Here is a 22232-nt window from a genome sequence, read left to right on the forward strand (position 1 = left end):
CTGGTGCCCACATGTAAACCCTATTTATGCCAAATCCTTCTACCTGGAATATGAGGAGGAGCAAGGAGGGATCAACCTCTATTTTGGAAGGAGATGTCAATAGCTACTCTGTACTTTTTCTATGTGACATAAACCTATGTTAAAAGTTAGGTAAACATGGGGGCGCCTGGGTGGCTCAGTTGTTAAGCATCTGCCTTCGGCTCAGGTCATGATCTCAGGGTCCTGGGATCGAGTCCCGCATCGGGCTCCCTGCTCAGTGGGGAGCCTGCTTCTCCCTCTCCCACTCCCCCTGCTTGTGTTCCCTCTCTCACTGTGTCTCTCTCTGTCAAATAAATAAATAAAATCTTAAAAAAAAAAAAAAGTTAGGTAAACATGGTTATTGAGGATGTATCAGAAAACACCTCATGCAAATTTCTACATACTTTTTGAAATCAACAGTGGCCTTCCAGTTTAAACTTGGCTCTAGTCTTTTGGTCATTTGACTCTTCCCAAAATTAATTTGGTTCTTCTCCAGCACACTCTTGCCTGAAGCAGGAAGAGCTTTTTGAAGGGCGGCTGCTTCTTCCTTCTTAGGTGCCTCCTTAAGTGCTTCCTTTTTTTTCCATTCTCCACTGAATCTAACATCCTTTATGTACAAAAACAAGAAGAATAATTTTTACAATGATATCACTTCTGAATTATCTGGTGCTATCTGAAAATTAACACTGGTGGTAACTTCAGAAAAGGAGGTCACTGACGCATCTAACTTGTGTTGCTTAGTGACATACACTGGAGAAGGGCCACCTCAGGATTCAGGTCTCTGTTGGAGCTAGTCTGACAGAAATGTGATGTTCCAAAGCTCACCCTCCTCCCCTGCTGCAGCACACACACACAACAGCAGGGCTGGAATTATTCACTCCTCACCACCACCAGAAAAATCTAAACTCAAATGCTGTATTGACTGGGATACATCATGTACAAATTGCTGAAACCAAGAATAAAGAGAGTATCTTGCAAGTAGCCAGAGACAGAAGACACATGACAGACAGAGGGAGAAACATAACAATTAAAAGAGACTTACCAGAAACAATGCAAGCCAAAAGAAAAGAGAATGACATCCTTAAAGTATTAAAATAAAACCAAAGACTTGTCAACCCAAAATTCTAAACAGAGACAAAAAAAAAGCTTTCCAAAATGAAGGCAAAATAAGACTTTCACAGATTAACAAAAGCAGAGAATTCACTGCCAGAAGGCCTGTGCTAGAGAAATGTCCATGAAGTTCTTAATTCAGAAGGAGTATCATACCAGGAAAAGTATCATACCACATCTACACAAAGAAATGAAAACCTGTAGAAATGGTAAAAATATAAAAGACCCTTTGCATTATTTTTGATCATTCTAAAATATAATTGACTCTCTAATGCAAAAAGAGTAAGGAGGGCATGTGTCATGATGAGCACTGGGTGTTACATGCTCACATGCAATTAATAAATCGTTGAACACTACATCAAAAACTAAGGACGTACTATATGGTGGCTAGTTGAACATAATAATAAAAAAATAGTATCAATGTGTTGAGGGGTTAATACCATGCAAAAGTAAAATGCATGACTAGAATGCCAAGGGAAGGGAGAGGCATTGAAGGTGTACCATGTTAAGATTCTTAAACTATTTGTGAAATGGTAAGATAGTATTTAAAGGTGGACAGGATAAATTAGAGGTATACATTATACACCCTAGGGCAACAACCATGAAACTTTTAAGAAGTATAACTGACAAATAACATAAATAAAATAGAATCATTTCTAAAAGCTCAATACAAAAAGGGCAGAAAAAGAGGAAAAAAGAACAAAGAACAAATGGGACAAATAAGAAACACGTAGCAAGACAGTAAATTTAAATTCAACTCTATCACTAGTTACATTAAATGAGTTTAAAATTTCAGTTAAAAGAAATCATCAGATTGGATGAAAAAGGAAAACCAACTATTTGTGGTATTAAAAAACCCACTTTCCATGCAACCAACAATCAAAAAATGCAGGAATGGCTACATTAAAAATCAAACAAAATGGACTTCAAAGCAAATATTATCAGACCTAAAGAGGGAGATACATAATGACAAAGAGTCAACACAACTCTAATTGTGTATTCACCAAATAACTGAACTTCAAAATACATAAAGCAAAAACGTAACTAAAAAGAAAAAGAAACCTACAATTATGAGACTTCAAAACTCCTTGCTCAATAATCACAAAAATTAATAATGTTGAAGACCTGAGTAATACTATCAACCAAAATGACAAAACTGACAGTTATAGAACATACTACCCAACAGCAGCAGAACATACATTCTTCTCAAATGCACACACACAAAAAATCACCAAAATTGACCACATTCTGGGCATAAAGTAAACATCCACAAAGCTAAAAGGACTAAAATCATACAAAAGGTCTTCTCTTAATACAATGGAATTAAACTAGAAATCAGAAAAAGAAAGGTACCTGGAAAATCTTCAGATATATTAATTTGCATGGAAACATATAAAAATCTATGGGATATATTTATGTAGTGTTTATAAAGAAATTTACAGAATAAAATTTTATAGTAGAAAAAATAAAGGTCTCAAATCAATGCCTAATTAAGAGCTTCCAAATTAAGAGATTAAATAAGGAGAGCAAATTAAACCCAAAAAAATCAGAAGGAAAAAAATCATTAAGAGCAGAAATAAAATAAAAAGGAAAGCAGCCAAACAATAAAGACAATCAATGAAACAAATAGCTGTTCTTTTAATAAAATCAATCACTTTGGGCACCTGGGTGACTCAGTTGTTAAGCATCTGCCTTCGGCTCAGGTCATGATCCTGGGGTCCTGGGATGGAGCCCCGCATCGGGCTCCCTGCTCAGCGAGGAGCCTGCTTCTCCCTCTCCCATTCCCCCTGCTTGTGTTCCCTCTCTGTCTCTCTGTCAAATAAATAAATAAAATCTTTAAAAAAAATAAAATCAAAAACAATAAAATCAATCACTTCTTTGCAGACTAATCAAGAATAAAAGGAGAGAAGCCTCAAATGACCCATATTAGAAATGAAAGAGGGGTCATCACAAAAGATCTTCCAGACATTAAAGGATAATAATGGAATGTTGTATGTGATGCCAGCCAGGGTAGTGTCAGATGAGGCTTCATGGGAACTGAATTTCCACCCCTGTCCAATGGTAATGAAGCATCCCACACCACCAGAGTTGCCCATGGAAATTAAGTGAAGAACTCAGACTTTGCAGGACCTCCAGACTCTGCCAGTGAAGTGCCTAAGAAAGCCTGTTAAAACAAAAGATTTAAATAAAATCCAGAATTTCACAACATAATGCCCCAAATGTCCAAGACGATAAAAGATCACTCATCCTACCAAGAACCACGAAGATCACAGCTTGAATGAGAAAGGATAATGCACAGGATAATGCTTATACCAACACAGGATAATGCTTATACCAAGATGAAAGAGATGTTGGAAAAATCTGATAAGAATTTAAAGCAGCCATCATAAAAATGCTTCAGTGAGCTATTTTGAAGACTTGAAACAAAAAACTAGAAAGTCTCAACAAGTAAATAGAAGATATGAAAAAGAACCAAAAAGGAATTTTGAAACTGAAATTTGTAAGCCAAAATAAAACTCACTGGGACAGGCCTAATAATATGATGGAGAGGACAGAGGGGAAGAATCCATGAACTTCCATGAAATTACCCAATATGAATAAAGAGGGGGAAATTCATTGGGAAAAAAAATGAACAGATCCTCAAGCTCTGTGAGACCATAACAAAAATTCCAAAATTCATGTCATCAGAGTAACAGAAAGCAAGGAGGGAGAGAGTCAGTCTAAAAATGTATTCTAACAAGATTTGAAATTTTCTCCAACTTGGAAAAAGACATAAATCTAAGATTCAAGAAGCTGAAGAAACCCTAACCAACGAACGCAAAGAAATCCATGCCAAGAGACATGATGATAAAAGAAGAAAACCTGCAACAGCAGAAAAGAACAATAATGGAAAAGAATAAAAGTGTGGGTAAATACTTTCATTCTCTTTTCTAAGTTTGATGGTTGAAGCAAAATATAATGTTGTCTCATACAGTTATCAATGTATAGAGAAGAAATAAAGACTATAAAAAATAAAGAGGGGGTAAAGAGACTTCAAAGGAGATATGGTTTCTTTTTTTTATTACTAAAATTGTATTTATTTTTTCAGTCTCATCAGTGTAATAGTATTATAGCTTTTGCAAAAAGTTTATGTTGAAAGAGAAATGACATAAATTCTCACATAGTATATTTGTAAAGGAAGATTATGTTGACAGTTTTTCTTTTTGTGACACATCAGGAGTTGCAAGCGATTGAGTCATATGCAATTATTGTTTGAAGGAGGGACATGGTTCCTATGCTTCACTCAAACTGGTATAATGTCAAACAGCAGATTATAATTAATTATGGATGCATAATATGGTACAATACCCACAGTAAACACAAACACAAAATCTATACAAAGAGGTACACTCAAGACACTATGGATAAGTCAAAGTAGAATTCTAAAAAATGTTCAAGTTATCCGTAAAATGCAAGAAGAAGAAAAAAAACGAAAACAAAAACTAAAAGGAACAGAAACCAAAGTAAACTGGCAAGTGTAAGCCCTAACATAGCAATAATTAAATGTAAATGATCTGAACACATCAGTAGACAGATCAATAGTTTCACAAATTTATTTTTAAAATGACTCAACTAAATGCTGTCTACCAGAAACTCACTTCAAATATAACAATATAGGTAGCTTGAAAGTAATAGGAGGGGAAAGATATAACATGCAAACAGTAGTTAAAAGCAAGCCAGAGCGGCTACAAAAATATCCGATTAAGTAGACTTCAGATAAAGGAAAATTACCAAGGAGAGAGAGGACATCACATAATGATAAAATGATCAATCTATCAAGAAGATATAGCAATCTTAAATGCATATACAGAGCCGCAAAATACAAAAACAGAAAAGAAAGATCAGACAAATCCACAATTATAGTGGAAACACTTCAAAACCTCTCTCTCAACAACTGATAAAAAATCAGAAAGAATGTGGGAGACCTTAACATCAAAAACTGCATGATTTAATCCACAAAGTAAAAATAAGAGAAGAAATAATAAATACCAAAGTGAAGTAGAAAAAAAAAACACAGAAAAATCAATGAAACTAAAAGCTAAGTCTCTGAGGAAATTGAGAAAATCAAGAGATCTCTATCCAGATGGATCAAGAAAAAATAAAACACCAATGACCAATACCAGAAACGAGAGCGGTAACAATAGCTACATATTCTACGGACATTAAAAGATGAAAGAATAACTATGAACAAGTTTATGACAATAAATTTGACAACTTAGATGAAATGGACAATTTCCTTTAAAGACAATCTACCAGGGTGCCTGGCTGGCTCAGTTGGTAGAGCATATGGTTCTTTTTTTTTTTTTTTTAAAGATTTTATTTATTTATTTGAGAGAGAGAGAGATAGTGAGAGCAGGAACACAAGCAGGGGGAGAGGGAGAAGCAGGCTTCCTGCAGAGCAGGGAGCCTGATGTGGGACTCGATCCCAGGACCCTGGGATCATGACCTGAGCCTAAGGCAGATGCTTAACGACTGAGCCACCCAGGCGCCGGAGCATATGGTTCTTGATCTTGGGTTTGTATGTTCGAGCCCCACACTGGGGGTAGAGATTACTTAAATTAAAAAATAAAATGGTTAACATAACAAAGGTTATGTGTACTTTACCCAATACAAAATTAAAAAAAAAAATAAAGACAATCTACCAAAACTTCCTCGAGAAGAAACAGATAACCCACATGGCCCTAACTATCAAAGACACTGAAATCTGTTGTTTAAAACTTATCTACAAAGGACACTCCAGGCCCTGATGGCTTCACTACCAAACATGTAAGAAAGAAATAATACCAACCCTGCACAAACTCTCCCAGACATTGCAGAGGAGAAAAAATTTCCCAACTCATTCTAGAAGGCCAGTATCACTCTGATAACCAAAACCAAAGATATTAAAGAAAACTACACACCAATAACCTTATATGGATGTGAAACTTAAAATCTTAGCAAGTTAGACCCCATAATATATAAAAAGGATACTACATCCTGAACAAATGAGGTTTGTTCCAGAAAGGTAAGGTTAGTTTATGTTTGAAAACTCATCAATGTAATGTACTACATAAACAAACTAAAAAAGAAAAAAAACTAATTATCTCAATAGGTAATCATTTGATAAAATCTAATAGCCATTCCTTTTTTGGGGTTTTATTTAAATTCAAGTTAGTTAACATATAGTGTATTATTGATTTCGCGGTAGAAATTAGTGATTCATCAGTTGCACATAACACCCGTGCTCATCACATCAAGTGCCCTCCTTAATGCCCATCATCCAGTTACCTCATCCCCCCACTCACCTCCCCTCCAGCAATCCTGTTTGTTTCCTATTGTTAAGAGTCTCTTATGATTTGTCTCCCTCTCTGTTTTTATCCAATATCCATTCCTAATAAAAGTTCTCAACAATATCACATAGAGGGGAACTTTTTTAACCTTATAAATTTCATCTGTGAAAAAGCTACAAACATCATACTTAATAGTAAGAAACTGAAAGTTTTCCCTTCACCACTGGGAACAAGAGACTACTTCTATAGAATTCTGTACTGGAGGTTCCAGCTAGTGCATTAAGGAGAGAAAAAAAAGGGACTGAGTTTGGAAAGGAAGAGGCAAAATGATCTTTATACAAAGACAATATGATCATCTATATAGGAAACCCTCTGGGATCTACAAAGCAGACACTAGAATTAGTAAGTGTTCCAGAATATGAAATCACTATATAAAAATCAAGTGTATTTTTATATAGTAGCAACAGATCATCACAAATTGAAAATTTAAAACTACCATTAACCATAGACCTTGTTGAATAAAAATTCGAGTAAGTTTGAAGATTTAACTGGTTTTATGAATCAATTTGTGAGTCCAGCAGCATCCCATCTAGCAAGTAGTGAAATGCTCCACAGAGCTGAATAAAAGAAAGGTCTTTTTTTTAAATTTTATTATGTTATGTTCATCACCATACATTACATCAAAAGAAAGGTTTTTAAAGACAGAGAGAGCATTAAAAAAAAAAAGGATTTTATTAGCAAGGAATGTATTGTTTAGGCAAGGTTGCCCTCCTACAAGCAGCAGAAGGGGTAAATCAGTAAATTTCAAGGTATTGACCAGGAAATTCCAGTTGACTGGTTATAGGTTATATTCCTGGGTAGTTGAAACTGTAGTTATTTCAGTATAATATAATAATAATATATATTATGTAGTATACAGTAATATAATTCTTGGGTGTTGACTTGGCCTAAGTGATACCATTTTGGGCCTGTGGTTTTTTTTTTAACCCCTCTAAATTATGAAATACTTACAGGTAGGTTTCATAAGAGATGTGCAAGGCCTGTGCACTGAAAGTTACAAAATATTGCTGAGAAAATTAAAGACCTAAATAAATGGAAAGACACTCTGTTCATGGATTGGAAACCTCAGTATTGTTAAGACATTAGCTCTTTGTAATTAATCTATAGATTCATCATAGTCTCAACCATAATTCTTTCAGGCTTTTCATGAAGAAATTGACAAGCTGACCCTAACATTCTAATGGACATGCAAAAGATGTAAAATAGCCAAACAAGTTTGAAAAATAACAACATTGGAGGATTTACACTACCTGACTTCAAGACTTAACTATAAAGCTACAGTAATCAAGACAGTGTGGTACTGGTATAAATCACTGGAACAGAAATACACCCATACAAATAGACAACTGATTTTTGAGAAAGGCATAAAGGATGGTTTTGTTTTGTTTTTTTCAACAAATGGTGCTGGAACAACTAGATATTAATATGTAAAAGGAAAAAACTTTGATCCATACCTCATGTCATGTACAAAAAATAAACTAAAAAGGCCTAAATGTAAAACCTAACATTTGAAAACTTCTAGAAAAAAAATATTGGAGAAAATCTTTATGACACAGAGTTTGGCAAAGCTATAAAGAAAAAATTAATGAGTTGGACTTCATCAAAATTGAGGACATTTGCTTTTTGGAAGACACTAGTTGGAGAATGAAATGATAAGCCACAGACTGGGAGAAAATACTTACAAGTCATATATCTGACAGAATATGTAAGCCAAGAATATATACAAAGATCTTTCACTACTCAGTAAGAAATCAAACAACCCAATAAAAAACTGGGCAAGGGGCGCCTGGGTGGCTCAGATGGTTAAGCTTCTGCCTTTGGCTCAGGTCATGATCCCGGGGTCCTGGGATGGAGCCCCACGTCGGGCTCCTGGCTCAGCAGGGAGCCTGCTTCTCCCTCTCCCTCTGTCTCCCCCCCTGCTCAAGCTCTCTCTCTCTCTCTGTGTGTCTCAAATGAATAAATAAAATCTTAAAAAAAAAACAAAAACTGGGCAAAAGATTGGAATAGACACCTTATCACATACAATATATGAATGGCAAAATAAGCATTTGAAAGACTGCATTCAAGAAATGCAAATTAAAACCCAGTGAAATACCAGTACATACATCTATTAGAATGTCTAAAATCAGAGGACTGACCATACCAATTATTGACAAATATGCAGAAGAACTGGAATTCTCATACATTGTCGGTATCTATGTAAAATATTACAACCACTTTGGAAGACAGTTTACGAATTGCTTAACGAGTTAAACATACAACTACCATATTACCTTGCTCTTTTATTCCCAAATTTTACCCAAGAGAAATGAAAGCATATGATCTGTGGAGATAAACACCCAAAAACAAAATGTTGAAAATGTGAGAGCTTAAATTTTAAAGATATGTACAATGTTTTGAAGATAAAGTAAAAGAATATTTGCAAAAGGTGGGTGACAGCAAAGGAAATCAGAGGATCAATCTCAGAGGCCCAACCTTCAACTGGGTAAGTTTCAAAAAGAGAGCAAAGAGAACAGAAAGGAAAGAATGATTAAAGATGTGATACAAAAAAAGGATTTTTCTGGTTCTGAAGGACATATGTCATCATTAATGAAAAACAAACAAAACCAGCACCAACCATATCATCATGAAAATTACAGAACATCACGAATAAGAGAAGATCCTAAAGGCTTTGTTAGATGAGAAAAGTCAAAAAAGACAGGCCACATAGAAAAAAAAAATGCCTTTAAAATTCTAAGTTACAAATTATTTTTGAACTATCATTATAGAAACAATAACTGGGAGAGAAAAATAAAGATATTTCACATGCTAACCCTCAATTTTTTCCATTATGTGCCTCCTTTACTCAGGAAGCTCCACCAAAATTATGGGGTACACCAACAAAAGGAAAACTGAATGGAAGGGAACTTCCTCAACATAATAAAGACCATATACGAAAAGCCCACAGATAACATCACATTTAGTGGCAAAAGCCTGAAAGCTTTTCCCCTAATATCAGGAATAAGAAAAGGATCTAGCTTTCACTGCTTCTATTCAACACAGGCCTAAAAGGTCTAGCCATAGTAATTAGGCAAGAAAAAGAAATTTAAAAAACATCCAAACTGAAAAGGAAGAAGTAAAACTATCTCTGTTTGCAGATGACATGATCTTATAGGTAGAAAGAACTAAAAGACTGGGGCGCCTGGGTGGCAGTTAAGTGTCTGACCCTTGATCTCAGGATTATAAATTCAAGCCCCAGGTTGGGCTCCACATGGAGCCCATTTAAAAAAAAAGAAAAAAGAAAAATATATATTTTTTCAAGATCGTATCTATTTGAGAGAGAGCGAGCGAGCGAAAGAGAGCACGAGTGGTGGGGGGAGAAGTAGACTCCCCGCTGGGCAGGGAGCCTGATGCGGGACTTGATCCCAGGACCCTGGGATCATGACCTAAGTTAAAGGCAGACACTTAACCGATTGAACCACCTAGGTGCCCCCCAAAAGAAAAATATTAAAAAAAAAAAAGACCTAAAGATTAAAAAAAATTGAGTTAATAAATGAATTCCGCAAAGTTGCAGGATTTGATTTTGAATTTCACATTCAAAAGAGCCAGATCTGATTTCAACACTCAAAAATCATTTCTATTTCTCTACCCTAGCAGTGAAAAATTAGAAAGGAAATTCAGGAAACAATTCTATTTACAATAGCATCAAAAAGAATAAAATGCTTAGAAATAAATTTAACCAAGGAGGCAAAAGACTTGACACTGAAAAGTATAAAATACTGCTGAAAAAAATTAAAGGAGACAAAAACAAATGGAAAGACACTCCATGTTCATGGATTGGAAAAAATTAATATTAAGATTACAATGCTATACAAAGCAATCTATAAATTCAATAAATCCCTGTCAAAATCCCGATGCTGTTTTGTGCAGAAATGGTAAAACCAAACCTAAAATTCTTTCTTTTAGGAAGTTTCAGGAGGTAGGTTTCTTTCAGAAAGTAAAGGGAGCCCAAATAGCTAAAACAGTCTTGAAAAACACGAAGTTTGAGGACTTAATACTTCTCAATTTCAAAACTACTACAAAGATATAGTAGTCAAAATAGTATGGGACTTGTATAGAGATAGACAAGATAGAATAGAATTGAGAGTCCAAATACAAACCCCTACATCTATGGTAAATTGATTTTCAACAAGGATGCCAAGACCATTCAATGGGGAAAGAACAATCTCTTCAACAAATGGTGCCAGAAAACTGGTTATCCACATGCAAAAGAATGAAATTGTACCCTTACTCTACTCACACCATATACAACTCAAAATTAATCAAAGACCTAAATTTAAGGACTCTTTGTCCCTAAATTTAAGAGCAAAAACCACGAAATTCTTAGAAAAAACAGGGGCAAATCTTCATGACATTGGATTTGGCAATGGTTTCCTAAGTACAGTACCAGAAATTCAGACAACAAAAATGTTTTCATTGGACTTTATCAAAATTAAAAATGTTTGTGCCTCAAAGGACACTATCAAGATGAATGAAGACAACCCACAGAATGGGAGAAAATATTTGCAAACATTCTATCTGATAAGGGATTAATATCTACAATATATAAAGAATTCCTACAACTCATCAACAAAAAGACAACCCATTTTTTTAAATGGGCAAAGGACCTGAATAGACATTTCTTTAAAAAAAAATATACAAATGCCGAATAAGCACATGAAAATATGCTCAACATCACTAATTAGGGAAATGCAAATCAAAACTACAATGGGATATCATACTTCATATTTACTAAGATGTCTATAATAAAAAACACACATACAAACACACATGGAGAAAATAACAAGTATTGGTGAGAATGTGGAGAAACTGGAATCCTTGTACAGGAATATAAAATGGCTCAGTCTAGGTAGAAGCAGTTTGGCAGTTCCTCTAAAAGTTAAAAACAGAATTATCATACGACCCAGAAATTCCACTCCTAGATATATATGCTCCAAAAACTGAAACAGGAACTCAGATACATGTACACCAATATTTAGAGCATTTTTCACTATAATCAAAGAGTGGAAACCACACAAGTGTCCATCAATAGATGAGAGGATAAACAAAATGTGGTTATACACACAAATAGAATATTATTCTGACATGTGCTACAACATGGATGGACCTTGAAAACATTATGCTAAATGAAATAAGCAAAACACCAAAGGACAAATATTGTATGATTCCACTTCTTGAAATATCTAGAAGGCAAATTTATAGAGACAGAAAGTAGATTAGAGGTTCCTGGGAGCTGGAGGAGGAAAGGGGAGTTACTGCTTAATCGGAACAGAATTTTAGTTTGAGATGATGAAAAAGATTTGGAAATAGTAGTAATGCTTGCACTTTATGAATGTAATGCCACTCAATGATACACGAAGTGGTCAAAATGGCAAATTTTGTTTTGTGAGGTATTTTATGACAACAACAAAGGAAACTAGAGTCCAAGAAATAGGTAATCCAACACCAGGAAAAAAACAAAAACAAAAACAAAAAGAACCTCGCAGGACAATGACAAAGAGAAATTTCAGGATAAGAGTAGCAGCAGTATAGTAAGAAAATAGAGTGCTCTGGAAGTGGCAGGGTCAGAAGGAAAATAATAGACTGGTATTTGTGGCATTGACATCATCTTGAGAATCAGCCTGGAGCTTAAGTGTATCACATTAGTATTTCTTGCATATTGTTTCTTAGCCATATCAGCTTCAATCAATATCTTATTTCATCACTATATTAGCTGATTTCTTTGTCCAACACTATTTCAAAAACCATGAAAGACACAAAGGAAGCACAGTTCTCATGCATATTCAGTTGACATACTTATTGAGACAATCCAATTAGGTAGTAATCATGGGATGCCCAGAAAGGATAAAAGATAATCAAAACATCTAGGCTTCTTTAATAGGGCTGACTCCTTTTTCCTTAGTGTTATTAATTCAAAAGGGAAGATGAAAAGTGCTATTTAGAAAGCAATATGAAATATTTTACACCTATTACCTAAAGAGAATCAGAAACTTTCTTAAAGTACTCCACTTAATTTCTTATTTAATAATATACTGTGAAAAATACTCTAAAAATTAGAAGCCGAGGTCAAAAATAGGCAGAATTACTCTCAACAGAAAGTTTGGTCAAGTAACACTATGCTGTGAAATTTCAAGAGTCTATAAACTTACCTGTTTAGACATATTTTCTGAAAATTTTGCCGATTTTTCTTTTAAAAATGTGACAAGGTCTTTATAAATTTCACTTTTTCTCTCGTAATTAATTTCCCCCTCATCATCTGTTTTGCCCTTTGAGAGAAAGAGTTTGGTGCTATTACTATTAATTGAACCTGATCAATACATCACAACACGAGCCCACATATTATTTTCTTCTATCAACAATCCATGTGGTAGTCTTTATACAACAAAAATATAGGCAAAATCCTTCCCTCTTAAAGTTATCCATCCGACCATCCATCCATCCATCCATCCATTCATTCAGCATGCCTTTGCTGAGTACCTCCCATATGCATATAGGGCACTCTGCTAGTCGGCAAAGAATTGAGAGCTTCCTTCCTTCTGCACCCCCTTCATGCAAAAAAGCATTACGACTTCAAGAGACTGTGATGAAGTCATAAAAGGCCCCAAGATTAGAATGCCACCACAGAAAAGCCTCTATTTGTCATGCTCTGCTCTTGTTCTGTGTGTGATGCAGTTGCCTAGGCGTATTTTCTAGAGTTACAGCCTCCATGTCACCATCTGTCCTTCCACCCTTTTTGTCTGTACCTCTTTCTTTTTGTCTCTTTCCTTTCCTCATTTTCCTTTGCTTGCCTACCCTGACAAGAAAGATTTGGTTCTGCCTTAACCAAATGCATATATAAAAAACTACAGTGTGTTACCTAGATACATAACCATATATACATACAAAACATCATACACACCCATATAACTAATGTGTTACACATTTTGCTGTAATTATTGAATAGTTTCATGTTCTTTTCACTTCTGAAATTGAGAAGAACACTTAGAGATTTCCATATCAAATAAAGTTATATGTAGTAGTAGGTCAATAGCCTTTGTAGAAACGAAATCTCCTTGCCCCACTCTATAAAGTCAAAGTCTCTGATTTTCTAATGGGAAATTTCACTTCCTTAGAGTAGCAAAACAAACCGGAAGCAGAATCGTATTGTGGTCATCTCCCTCCCCTGTGCAGACTTAAGGCACAGTGTCATGCTGAGAAGAGAAGCACCACAAGGCAGGTCACAAGAGATGCCTGCTGGTCATCAAGAAAGTGGCACCAGCATCTTGATACCAATCAAAACCAAGAGGTAGCCATGCTCCAAACAGTCCCCTGTGATAAGGGGTACCCCATAAGGATTTGGGTTCTCCCTGCAGATGTTGCCAAGGAGGCCCCAAATTACACCGAAGACACCAAGGGCAGGGTGTGGCCAAGGAGAATGCCAAGCTCCTAGTTAAGTTCAGTGAACAGGTATGAGACTCAGCATTAAAAAGTTTTAACGTGGAAGGTTCCGAAGGCCATCGCTCTGCTTAGTGATGCTCAGGGCTGGGAATCTGTTACGCTGTGTTTCTCCTTTGCCAGCTTAGGTCAGCTTCAGTCAGCAGGAAGTCAAAGGGAGACTGAAAAGCTGGAGGAGGGCGAAAGGACATGCTGCCTCCTCCTTGCCCACTGTTCCTGTTAGAGTCGCCCCAGCAGGGGCCCGTCGCCCCTGGGAGTGGAAGCTGCTTCCAGTAGCAACGGTTGGTCCAAATCCCAGGCTTTTTTCCCTACACTCCCAGACCCTGGCTCATTATGCCCCCTCAGAAATACCACCATAACCCGACCAGGGCTCCGTCTTCAAAGGTCCAGGTCTCAGCTCTGCCAGTTCTGCAAAGATCCTCCTGTGAGCTCCTGAGGTAGCAGCACTAACTGGGCATTGTACTTCTCAGAGGTCTGGGTGCCGGCTTCCCGGAGACCCGCTGAGCTCCGAGGGGACCAGCACAGCCTGAAGTGACCATTCCTCAGAGATGGGGGGCCCAGTTCTATGGCGGGGGGCCCCCTTCTGAACTCCTAAGGGACCATCACCAATGTAAACAGGGTCCACGCCTCAGAGGTCTAAGTCCCAGCTCTGCAAGGTCTTCTGAGATCCAAAAGCACCAGCCCAGCCTGGCAATGCCCCCCTCACTAGACACATGGGTCCCAGCTTCATGGGGGACATTTCCTCCAAGCTCCCACATTTTAATGTCCCCCTTCCTGTTATCCTCTCCAGTCTTAGGGTAAAAACTATAGTTATTGTTTCTGTGTTACCTCAGGCCTCCTTTTTCTTTCCCCTAATACTCATATAACTCATAATCAGTGAACTGACTGTTAAGGAGGTTTTCATTTTATAAAGTGGTATGGGTCCCTTTGAAGGTCATTTCTTAGAAGATTGACTTAATGACCTGCAATGGGGAACACTGGGGCTAATTCTGAAACAATTTTGGATTTGCTCAGCAAACACATAGCAAAGGGATCTGCTTCAATCCCACAGAACAGTATAGCATTTTCTGTGGTTGTCAGGATTCAGTCCTGGGGATGGGCCTGCGTTTACAGAGATAGAGCTAAGCACCAAAGTCAACATGGTTCTTAAAAAATTACTTACACCATTTAAAAATACTCCTTCTGCACTACAAGTAATGCACAGAGTTTCAACATCGTGTGGTTTCACCAGGACATAACAAATTTCCCCGTGAATTTGTCTCCAAGGCGGGGCTCGACATCCATTTGAAAATTCATAATCTGAAACAAATTATTGATCAATTAAAAGGAGTTTCAAAAAGTGAAATATGTTGGCTTTAAAAGAATAAAAATGATTACAGTTTTAAGTTTTCATTTTTTTCAAATATTCAATCCTAATGTAGCTATTGAAGCATTTAGAAATGATAATTACTATACATAACACAAAACGAATCTGAGAGTAATATAAACCTGAGGTATAGTCGATAGATTCCAAGACGGTTTGTTCTCCTTTTCCTGAGAAACGTTTCAGCAGTTCTATATCGTTCTTAACAATTGTTGGTTTTAAACATATTTCTCTGAAATGAATGGTAAGAAATTCATTTTAACACTCTAAAAAGAATCTCCAGAAAACACACGAAAATATTCCATTTTTGCAGGGCGGGATATTGTTTTTTATAATTAAAACTGTAGTCAAATTATACAACAACAAAAATATTGCAGTTAGCTTTAGCCATGTTATAATCTTACAACACTGTCAAAGCATCAAGAAATCAGTGACTCATAGTGTGCAACATTAAATATACTCATTTAAATATTCACTTGATTTCTTAGTGGTAATACCATAATACTAGAAAAAAAACTAGAAAAACGAACAAGTTTTAAACCTTACAAACTCTACATGATATTTGCATTACTATTTAATCATTTATCTAGTACTCTGAGAAGACTGAAAATAACAAGGCCATTTCATGTCCTCAGAATTAGGTAAAACCCACAGAAAGCTTTAGCAATGCTAACTACAAACTTTTAAGTTTTAGAATTAGAAATATCCATACAATAAACTAAAATCCTATTCCAATAAAATTTAATGTTAAGGGGCGCCTGGGTGGCTCAGTCGGTTAAGTGTTCGACTCTTGATTTTGGCTCAAGTCATGATCTCAGGGTCCTGGGATCCGGCCCTTCATCAGACTCCAAGCTTAGTGGGGCACTGGTGTGAATTCTCTATCTCCCTCTCCTTCTACCCCTCCCCCCTTGCTCGCACACACATGTGCATGCTCTCTCTCTCTTACATAAATCTTAAAAGAAATTAATGTTAAATCAATAGCAATAACTTCCATACTTTATTTTTTTGTGTTTAAATAAAAACTCTGAAAGCACTTTTTGTAACTAATTTTTAGAGGTTTCTTTTTTCTAAAAGACTCACAATGAAATATGTTTTAGAGAATGATTCAGTAGGTGCAGATCCAGTTGCTTAAGCAGTATGCCAAGCTTCATCTTAATCTCACTTTCGGGATCTTCATCTTTGGTAATTTTATCAAGAATATTCACTACGGATGTGTCTTCTTTCTTTGTATTATAATCCAAGCCCAGGATTTTTGTTACAGGATCTCTGTTAGCTGATCAAACAAGTAAATAAATAAAAATGATCCTCTTTGTCTTCTGTTGCAAGAAACATAAAGACTAGCAAATCCTCTGAGGCCCACCCAAATGCACATCTTTCATTAAGCTTTCTCTGATGGGCCCAATCTGAATTAATTTCTATTTCTCAGATTCTACTATATTTAGGAGCTTTCTTGTACTCCTTGAGATGCTCTACCTTGTACTGTAATATCATCTATCTATATCATCTAATAAGACAAAGGACAAGACATTCTTTTTGTTGTTGTTGTTGATGACTGTGAGGCATTGTCCAGCATGGGCATTCAATTAATATATTCAGAATTGATCTGAAGATAAATACTGGTCTCCTTAGAAGAATCATCAGAACTGTGTGTGTGTGAGTGTACGTGTGTGTGTGTGCGCGCGCACACGTGTGCCCATGCTCAGTGTTCACAAATGCTTTCTTTCCAAAATAGTGTGTTTCACTCAGTCTACAGATCTACTGCCAGTCTTTTCCACCTGTTCAAACTGCTTATATTTTCAATGCCTTTTGATGTCTGAGTCGGAAAAACAAATCTGGCCAGTACTTACACACATACCAAAGTTACACTGAAAAACTTCAATACTAACTCATGATCAAGGCTGACATAGGTGTGAAAGTCGACCCTAGAGAGGCTGAAAACAGAATTTGGTAAAAGCCAAAGAACCATGAAGTTGCAAGTGAGGAAGTAGGGGCAAAGCCTTATTTGGGAAGGAGGAATTTAAGTAAGATGAAATATATATGCATTTGGACAGGGAGGGAGAAAAGGCCTATAGAACTAGTTCAGAAAATTCAACCTGACTGAAATGAAGAGAAGCACAGGGATGGCATTAACTCTGCAACAGGAAATGAACTACGGCACCAGGAAATAGCAGAAAAGGCTTAGAGCCTCTTAGAAAAGACCACAAGAAGGGAGGGGCAGGGAAAGGAGATCTAGGAATCATCCACTTATTGAGCATCTCAACTTAATCACCCTTATGGCAGTCATCTCATAAAGACTCATGTAAAAAGGTACCAGCTGAGTTTGGGGGAAAGACAGAAACCTGACCCCCAAATTGCCGTGCACCATGGAGTTTGGACCCAAAACTGAAGAGCTGTACCTAGAACTCTTACAGAAAGGACAAAATGCAGCAAAGGATACACATTTAGCCAAACTAGATATATAGCAGCCAGTCTATATATTAGGTTCATATTTTAATTTGAATTTGATGCTATTAACAATCTCCTTGAATTCAGCTTTACTCTTAAGATTTCACTCCTTCTCAGCAAAGTAGCTATGATGTACAGATAGCCTAATAAAGAAGAGTCAGCAAGAGATAAGAAGAAGCTGTTGTCCTAAGGTTCACATCTTAAAGAAATTAAAAAAAAAATTTTTTTTTGAAAGGAGCATCTTCCCATGCCCCAGCAAAGAATGACGGGAGGTAGGACCCAGGGACCTTCTAGTCACACGATTCCAAAGAAGCAAAACATGTATACAACATCATTATTTACTGTTAGGTATTTCTACTCATAAGAAAAATTTAGGGTACCATCACAGCAGGCAATTGATTACATTCTTTCTTGCATGTTAGATGCTTAGACAACAGTGAAAATCTACATCCTTTAAGAAGAGGAAAAACACTTCCCACTGAATGAATGAAACTATGCACAGAAGGCTATGCAGCCCACAATGGAACAGGACTGAGACCAATGGCAAGTGAGATTATTCTGTGCTATCTCTGCTACGTGCACTGTAGAGGAAACAGCATCATCCATCACAGCAGGGCTGAGAGTAGAGGGCAGATTCTGGTGCTGGCCCTGCTAATCTGTCTTCTGTCCCGTGTGGACCTCAAAGGCTGCAGGCCGCTGGTCTTTCCAGAAGCTGCAAAGCCTGTCTTTAAGCCACATGTTACAGTTAGAAATCTAGAAGCTTGCTAGTGGTAAAGTATTAGGCCTTTCATTTTAAAGTAGAAATTGGATACAAGCAGGACATTCTGCCCAGAAAAATGAATGACATTTTTATGAAGTTGAACATAGGACTTTTTTACCTTTTAGGTCACAGAACTTTTTCTAAAAGACAGTAACAAATGATTCCTCCCCCACCCCGCCCCAAGATTGTGTTTCTAGAAATTCAAATCACAGACTGGAGCATAAATATCACCTTCGATACAGGCCTGTGCCTCCTTCAGCTTCGTATCTTTGGCAATAAGCAAGAGGCGGGACAGCTGCCCAAAGCTCCTGACCTTAATGTGTGGCACAGAGACAGACAGCAAGGGCTGCCCATCTTTATCAACTTCTTCTGACTTGACTGTTGTTTCACTAGGAAAATTAAAAAAATAATAATAAATAAAAAAATAAATAAATATCAAAAGCTTAAGATTACCTGGATGCTAGTGAAGTTAAATATAAGACATTTCGACAAATTATTCCTACAATTATCATATGGTTTCACTCATATGTGGAACATAGGAATAGCATGGAGGACCATTGGGGAAGGGAGGGAAAACTGAAGCGGGGGCGGAAATTAGAGGGGGAGACAAACCATGAGAGACTATGGACTCTGAGAAACAAACTGAGGTTTCTAGAGGGGAGGGGGGTGGGGGATGGGTTAGCCCGGTGACGGGTATTAAGGAGGGCACATACCGCATGGAGCACTGGGTGTTATAAGCAAACAATGAATCATGGAGCTCTACATCAAAAACTAATGATGTACTATACGGTGGCTAACTGAACATAATAAAATAAACCAAATCATTCCTATGTCTCATTATAAAACACAAAATATAAATATTTCTTGTGAGAAGCTCATCTCTTTTCTTACCTTGGACACACTCAGATGCTTAACTTCTCAGTCTTATTATTATCTTATTAAGATAGAGAGCCACACAATCTATCCAGGAAGAAAATCTTAAGCAGTTTCTTGAATACTTACATGAACTCAATCACAGTTTTTGTTTTTCTGACAATGTGTTGGACATCTTTTAAAAAAAAAAAAATCACTGGTTCTACAGCACCATTCATGTTTGGGGAATTTCTAATGTTATATTATTTATAAAATTTACACCACAGTGATTAGTGGTTAAAAATTTTCTTGGCTAGGGCGCCTGAGTGGCTCAGTTGGTTAAGGGACTGCCTTCGGCTCAGGTCATGATCCTGGAGTCCCGGGATTGAGTCCCACATCGGGCTCCCTGCTCGGCAGGGAGTCTGCTTCTCCCTCTGACCCTCCCCCCTCTCATGTGCTCTCTCTCTCTCATTCTCTCTTTCAAATAAATAAATAAAATCTTTTTAAAAAAATAAATAAATAAAAATTTTCTTGGCTACTCTGTTTATGAACAAAAAGCTATACAAAAAAGAGAGAGAGACAAACTAGATTCCCTCTGTGGATTGCTTTCCCCACTCCAAATCCCCTAATTTGGTTTACTTTAGGATAATATGCAGCTTTTCTAAATGGACTTTTCCCTGATCAGAAATTACTAAGTCTCCTAGATTTGTGTGTCTGTTCATTTTATTTCTTTTTTAGGTCAGCATTTAAGAAATATTAAGATGTTTTTATGGCAGTGATATTTCTATAGGTTTCTACCACTTGCAACATTAACTAAACTGCCTAGGTTTTATTATATACAGATATCCCTGGCAAAACTGTTCTCATCGTAAGACCTGATCTAACATATTTTAAATTGTAATGCAGATAAACAGATGTGGAATGTTGCCAGTTCATCAGAAAAAGTAAACCTGACAGACTCAGACTCAGCTCTCCTGCCCGCACTATTTCACTAGAAAAGAAACAAGAGAGAGAGACTGTGGGAGACAGAATGGTGGCTCCCCACAGATGTCCACGTCCTAATCCCCGAAGCCCATAAATGTGTTGCCTCATATGGCAAAAGGGACTATGCAGATGGATTAAGTTAAGGATTTTTTTTTTTAAAGATTTTATTTATTTATTTGACAGAGAGAGACACAGCGAGAGAGGGAACACAAGCAGGGGGAGTGGGAGAGGGAGGACACGGGACTCGATCCCAGGACCCTGGGATCATGACCTGAGCTGAAGGCAGTCACTTAACCAACTGAGCCACCCAGGCGCCCTAAGTTAAGGATCTTAAGATGAGAAGACTATTCTGAAATATGCAGGAGGGTCAAGTCAGAGAAGCCGACGTGACATGGAAACAGAGGTCAGAGTAACCCAGAGCCAGGAGCCTGGGAATGCAGGTGGCCTCCAGAAGCTGCAAAAGGCGAGAATGGATTTTCCTTCAGCCCCCAGGAGGAACACAGCCCTGTGAACACCTTGATTTTAACCCTACAGACTCATGTTAGTCTTTGCACCTCCAGAACCATAAGAAATTAAATCTGCATTGTTTTAAGCCACTGAGCGTGTGATAATTTGTTACAGCAGCAATAGGAGGCTAATACAGGGATGTCTACCAGTCTTCGCCCACTGCTCTATGTGCAGTAACTTACATAGTAACTGCACACAGAAGGTGCTCAATAAATGGAAGAGGAATAAATGAATAAAAGATTTCCAGACTGACCAGTGCTGTGTGTTGTAGGCAAAATGTGTGTTTTCTCTAAAATAAAGCTTTTGGAATAATGTCTTTAGGATTGAGGTGATTTCTTAAAGGTTTGTACTGGGCTGGTCACGAGTGCTAAGAGGATGATGACAAGACTAAGTTATAAGCCGAATGAATGCCAACAACATCAAGCCACTGAACTCGAGAAGATGAAACTCCTGGTGAGAAACGGAAGAAGTCAAGGGCACAGGGCACGTATTTCATTGCTCCCACCAGTTGAAACCTGTACTTCAGCAGAGCAGTAGGAAATAAACGGCAGCTATAGGGAGGATGTGGAAGAGCAGGTTTGTTTCTGGGTTCACAGTTTCTAACGCCTGAAGAAAGAGCTTCTGGAAAAAAAAAAATACAGCACCCACCTCGTGAGGTCAAGATGAATGTGCTATAAATGAAACCCACTGACCTGATCAAAAGACTTTTAAACTGGCATTGGGGAAGGCAGCTGAAAATACTATAGCTTATACTATAAAGTGAGAAAGCAGGGGAATGTCTCATTTATTTCATCCCCGGTGCCTAGTTTAGTGTCCAGAACATAGTAATTACTCAATAAATGAGTCTCAATAGTAACAAGGGAAATGAGGCTATAGTTGAGAAACTAGTTAGTAATTCTCAGGAATGAAAAACAAAGAACTCAGTAACAAAAGTTATGGCCACCCATTTTAATACCATAATACAGAAGTTTTACCAAAGTATGGGGCGCCCAGTGGCTCAGTTGGTTAAGTGTCTGACTCTTGATTTCAGCTGAGGTCATGATCTCAGGGTCGTGAGATCAAGCCCCACTTTAGGTTCCGCACTCAGCATTGAGTCTGCTTGTCCCTCTCCCTGAGCTCCCCCTCCCCTGCTCTCTCACTCTCTCTCTCTCTCAAATAAATAAAATCTTAAAAAAAAGAAGTTTTACCAAAACATAATAATTATAGTCTCATAAAACAATACAATTTTAAGATTGGAGATCATGTAACTGAGCCTTCATGACATTGATAAGAGAACTAGAACAAAAAGGCAAAAGGATCAAACAATGCCCATTACCAAGGAGTATTGGGAAATAAGCAATAAAAAAGATGC

At 37.2% G+C, this 22232-nt stretch overlaps 1 protein-coding gene across 1 annotated transcript in view; it reads right to left on the bottom strand.

Moving 5' to 3' along the window:
- The window catches only part of ODAD2 (outer dynein arm docking complex subunit 2), a 183734-nt gene that overhangs the window by 158203 nt on the left and 3299 nt on the right, over positions 1 to 22232 (bottom strand). The window contains exons 2-7 of the mRNA XM_045874221.2: positions 18770 to 18927; positions 16414 to 16606; positions 15459 to 15565; positions 15133 to 15269; positions 12686 to 12802; positions 423 to 625 (exon numbers count right to left, since the gene is read on the bottom strand). Coding sequence (XP_045730177.1) covers positions 423 to 625; positions 12686 to 12802; positions 15133 to 15269; positions 15459 to 15565; positions 16414 to 16606; positions 18770 to 18927 — 915 coding nt within the window. The remainder of the gene's footprint in view (positions 1 to 422; positions 626 to 12685; positions 12803 to 15132; positions 15270 to 15458; positions 15566 to 16413; positions 16607 to 18769; positions 18928 to 22232) is intronic.

This window comes from Mirounga angustirostris, unplaced genomic scaffold (genome assembly GCF_029215605.1).
Source record: "Mirounga angustirostris isolate CCGP_5_RB_7025 unplaced genomic scaffold, mMirAng1.0.hap1 SCAF_5, whole genome shotgun sequence".
In the NCBI taxonomy this organism is placed as follows: domain Eukaryota; kingdom Metazoa; phylum Chordata; class Mammalia; order Carnivora; family Phocidae; genus Mirounga; species Mirounga angustirostris.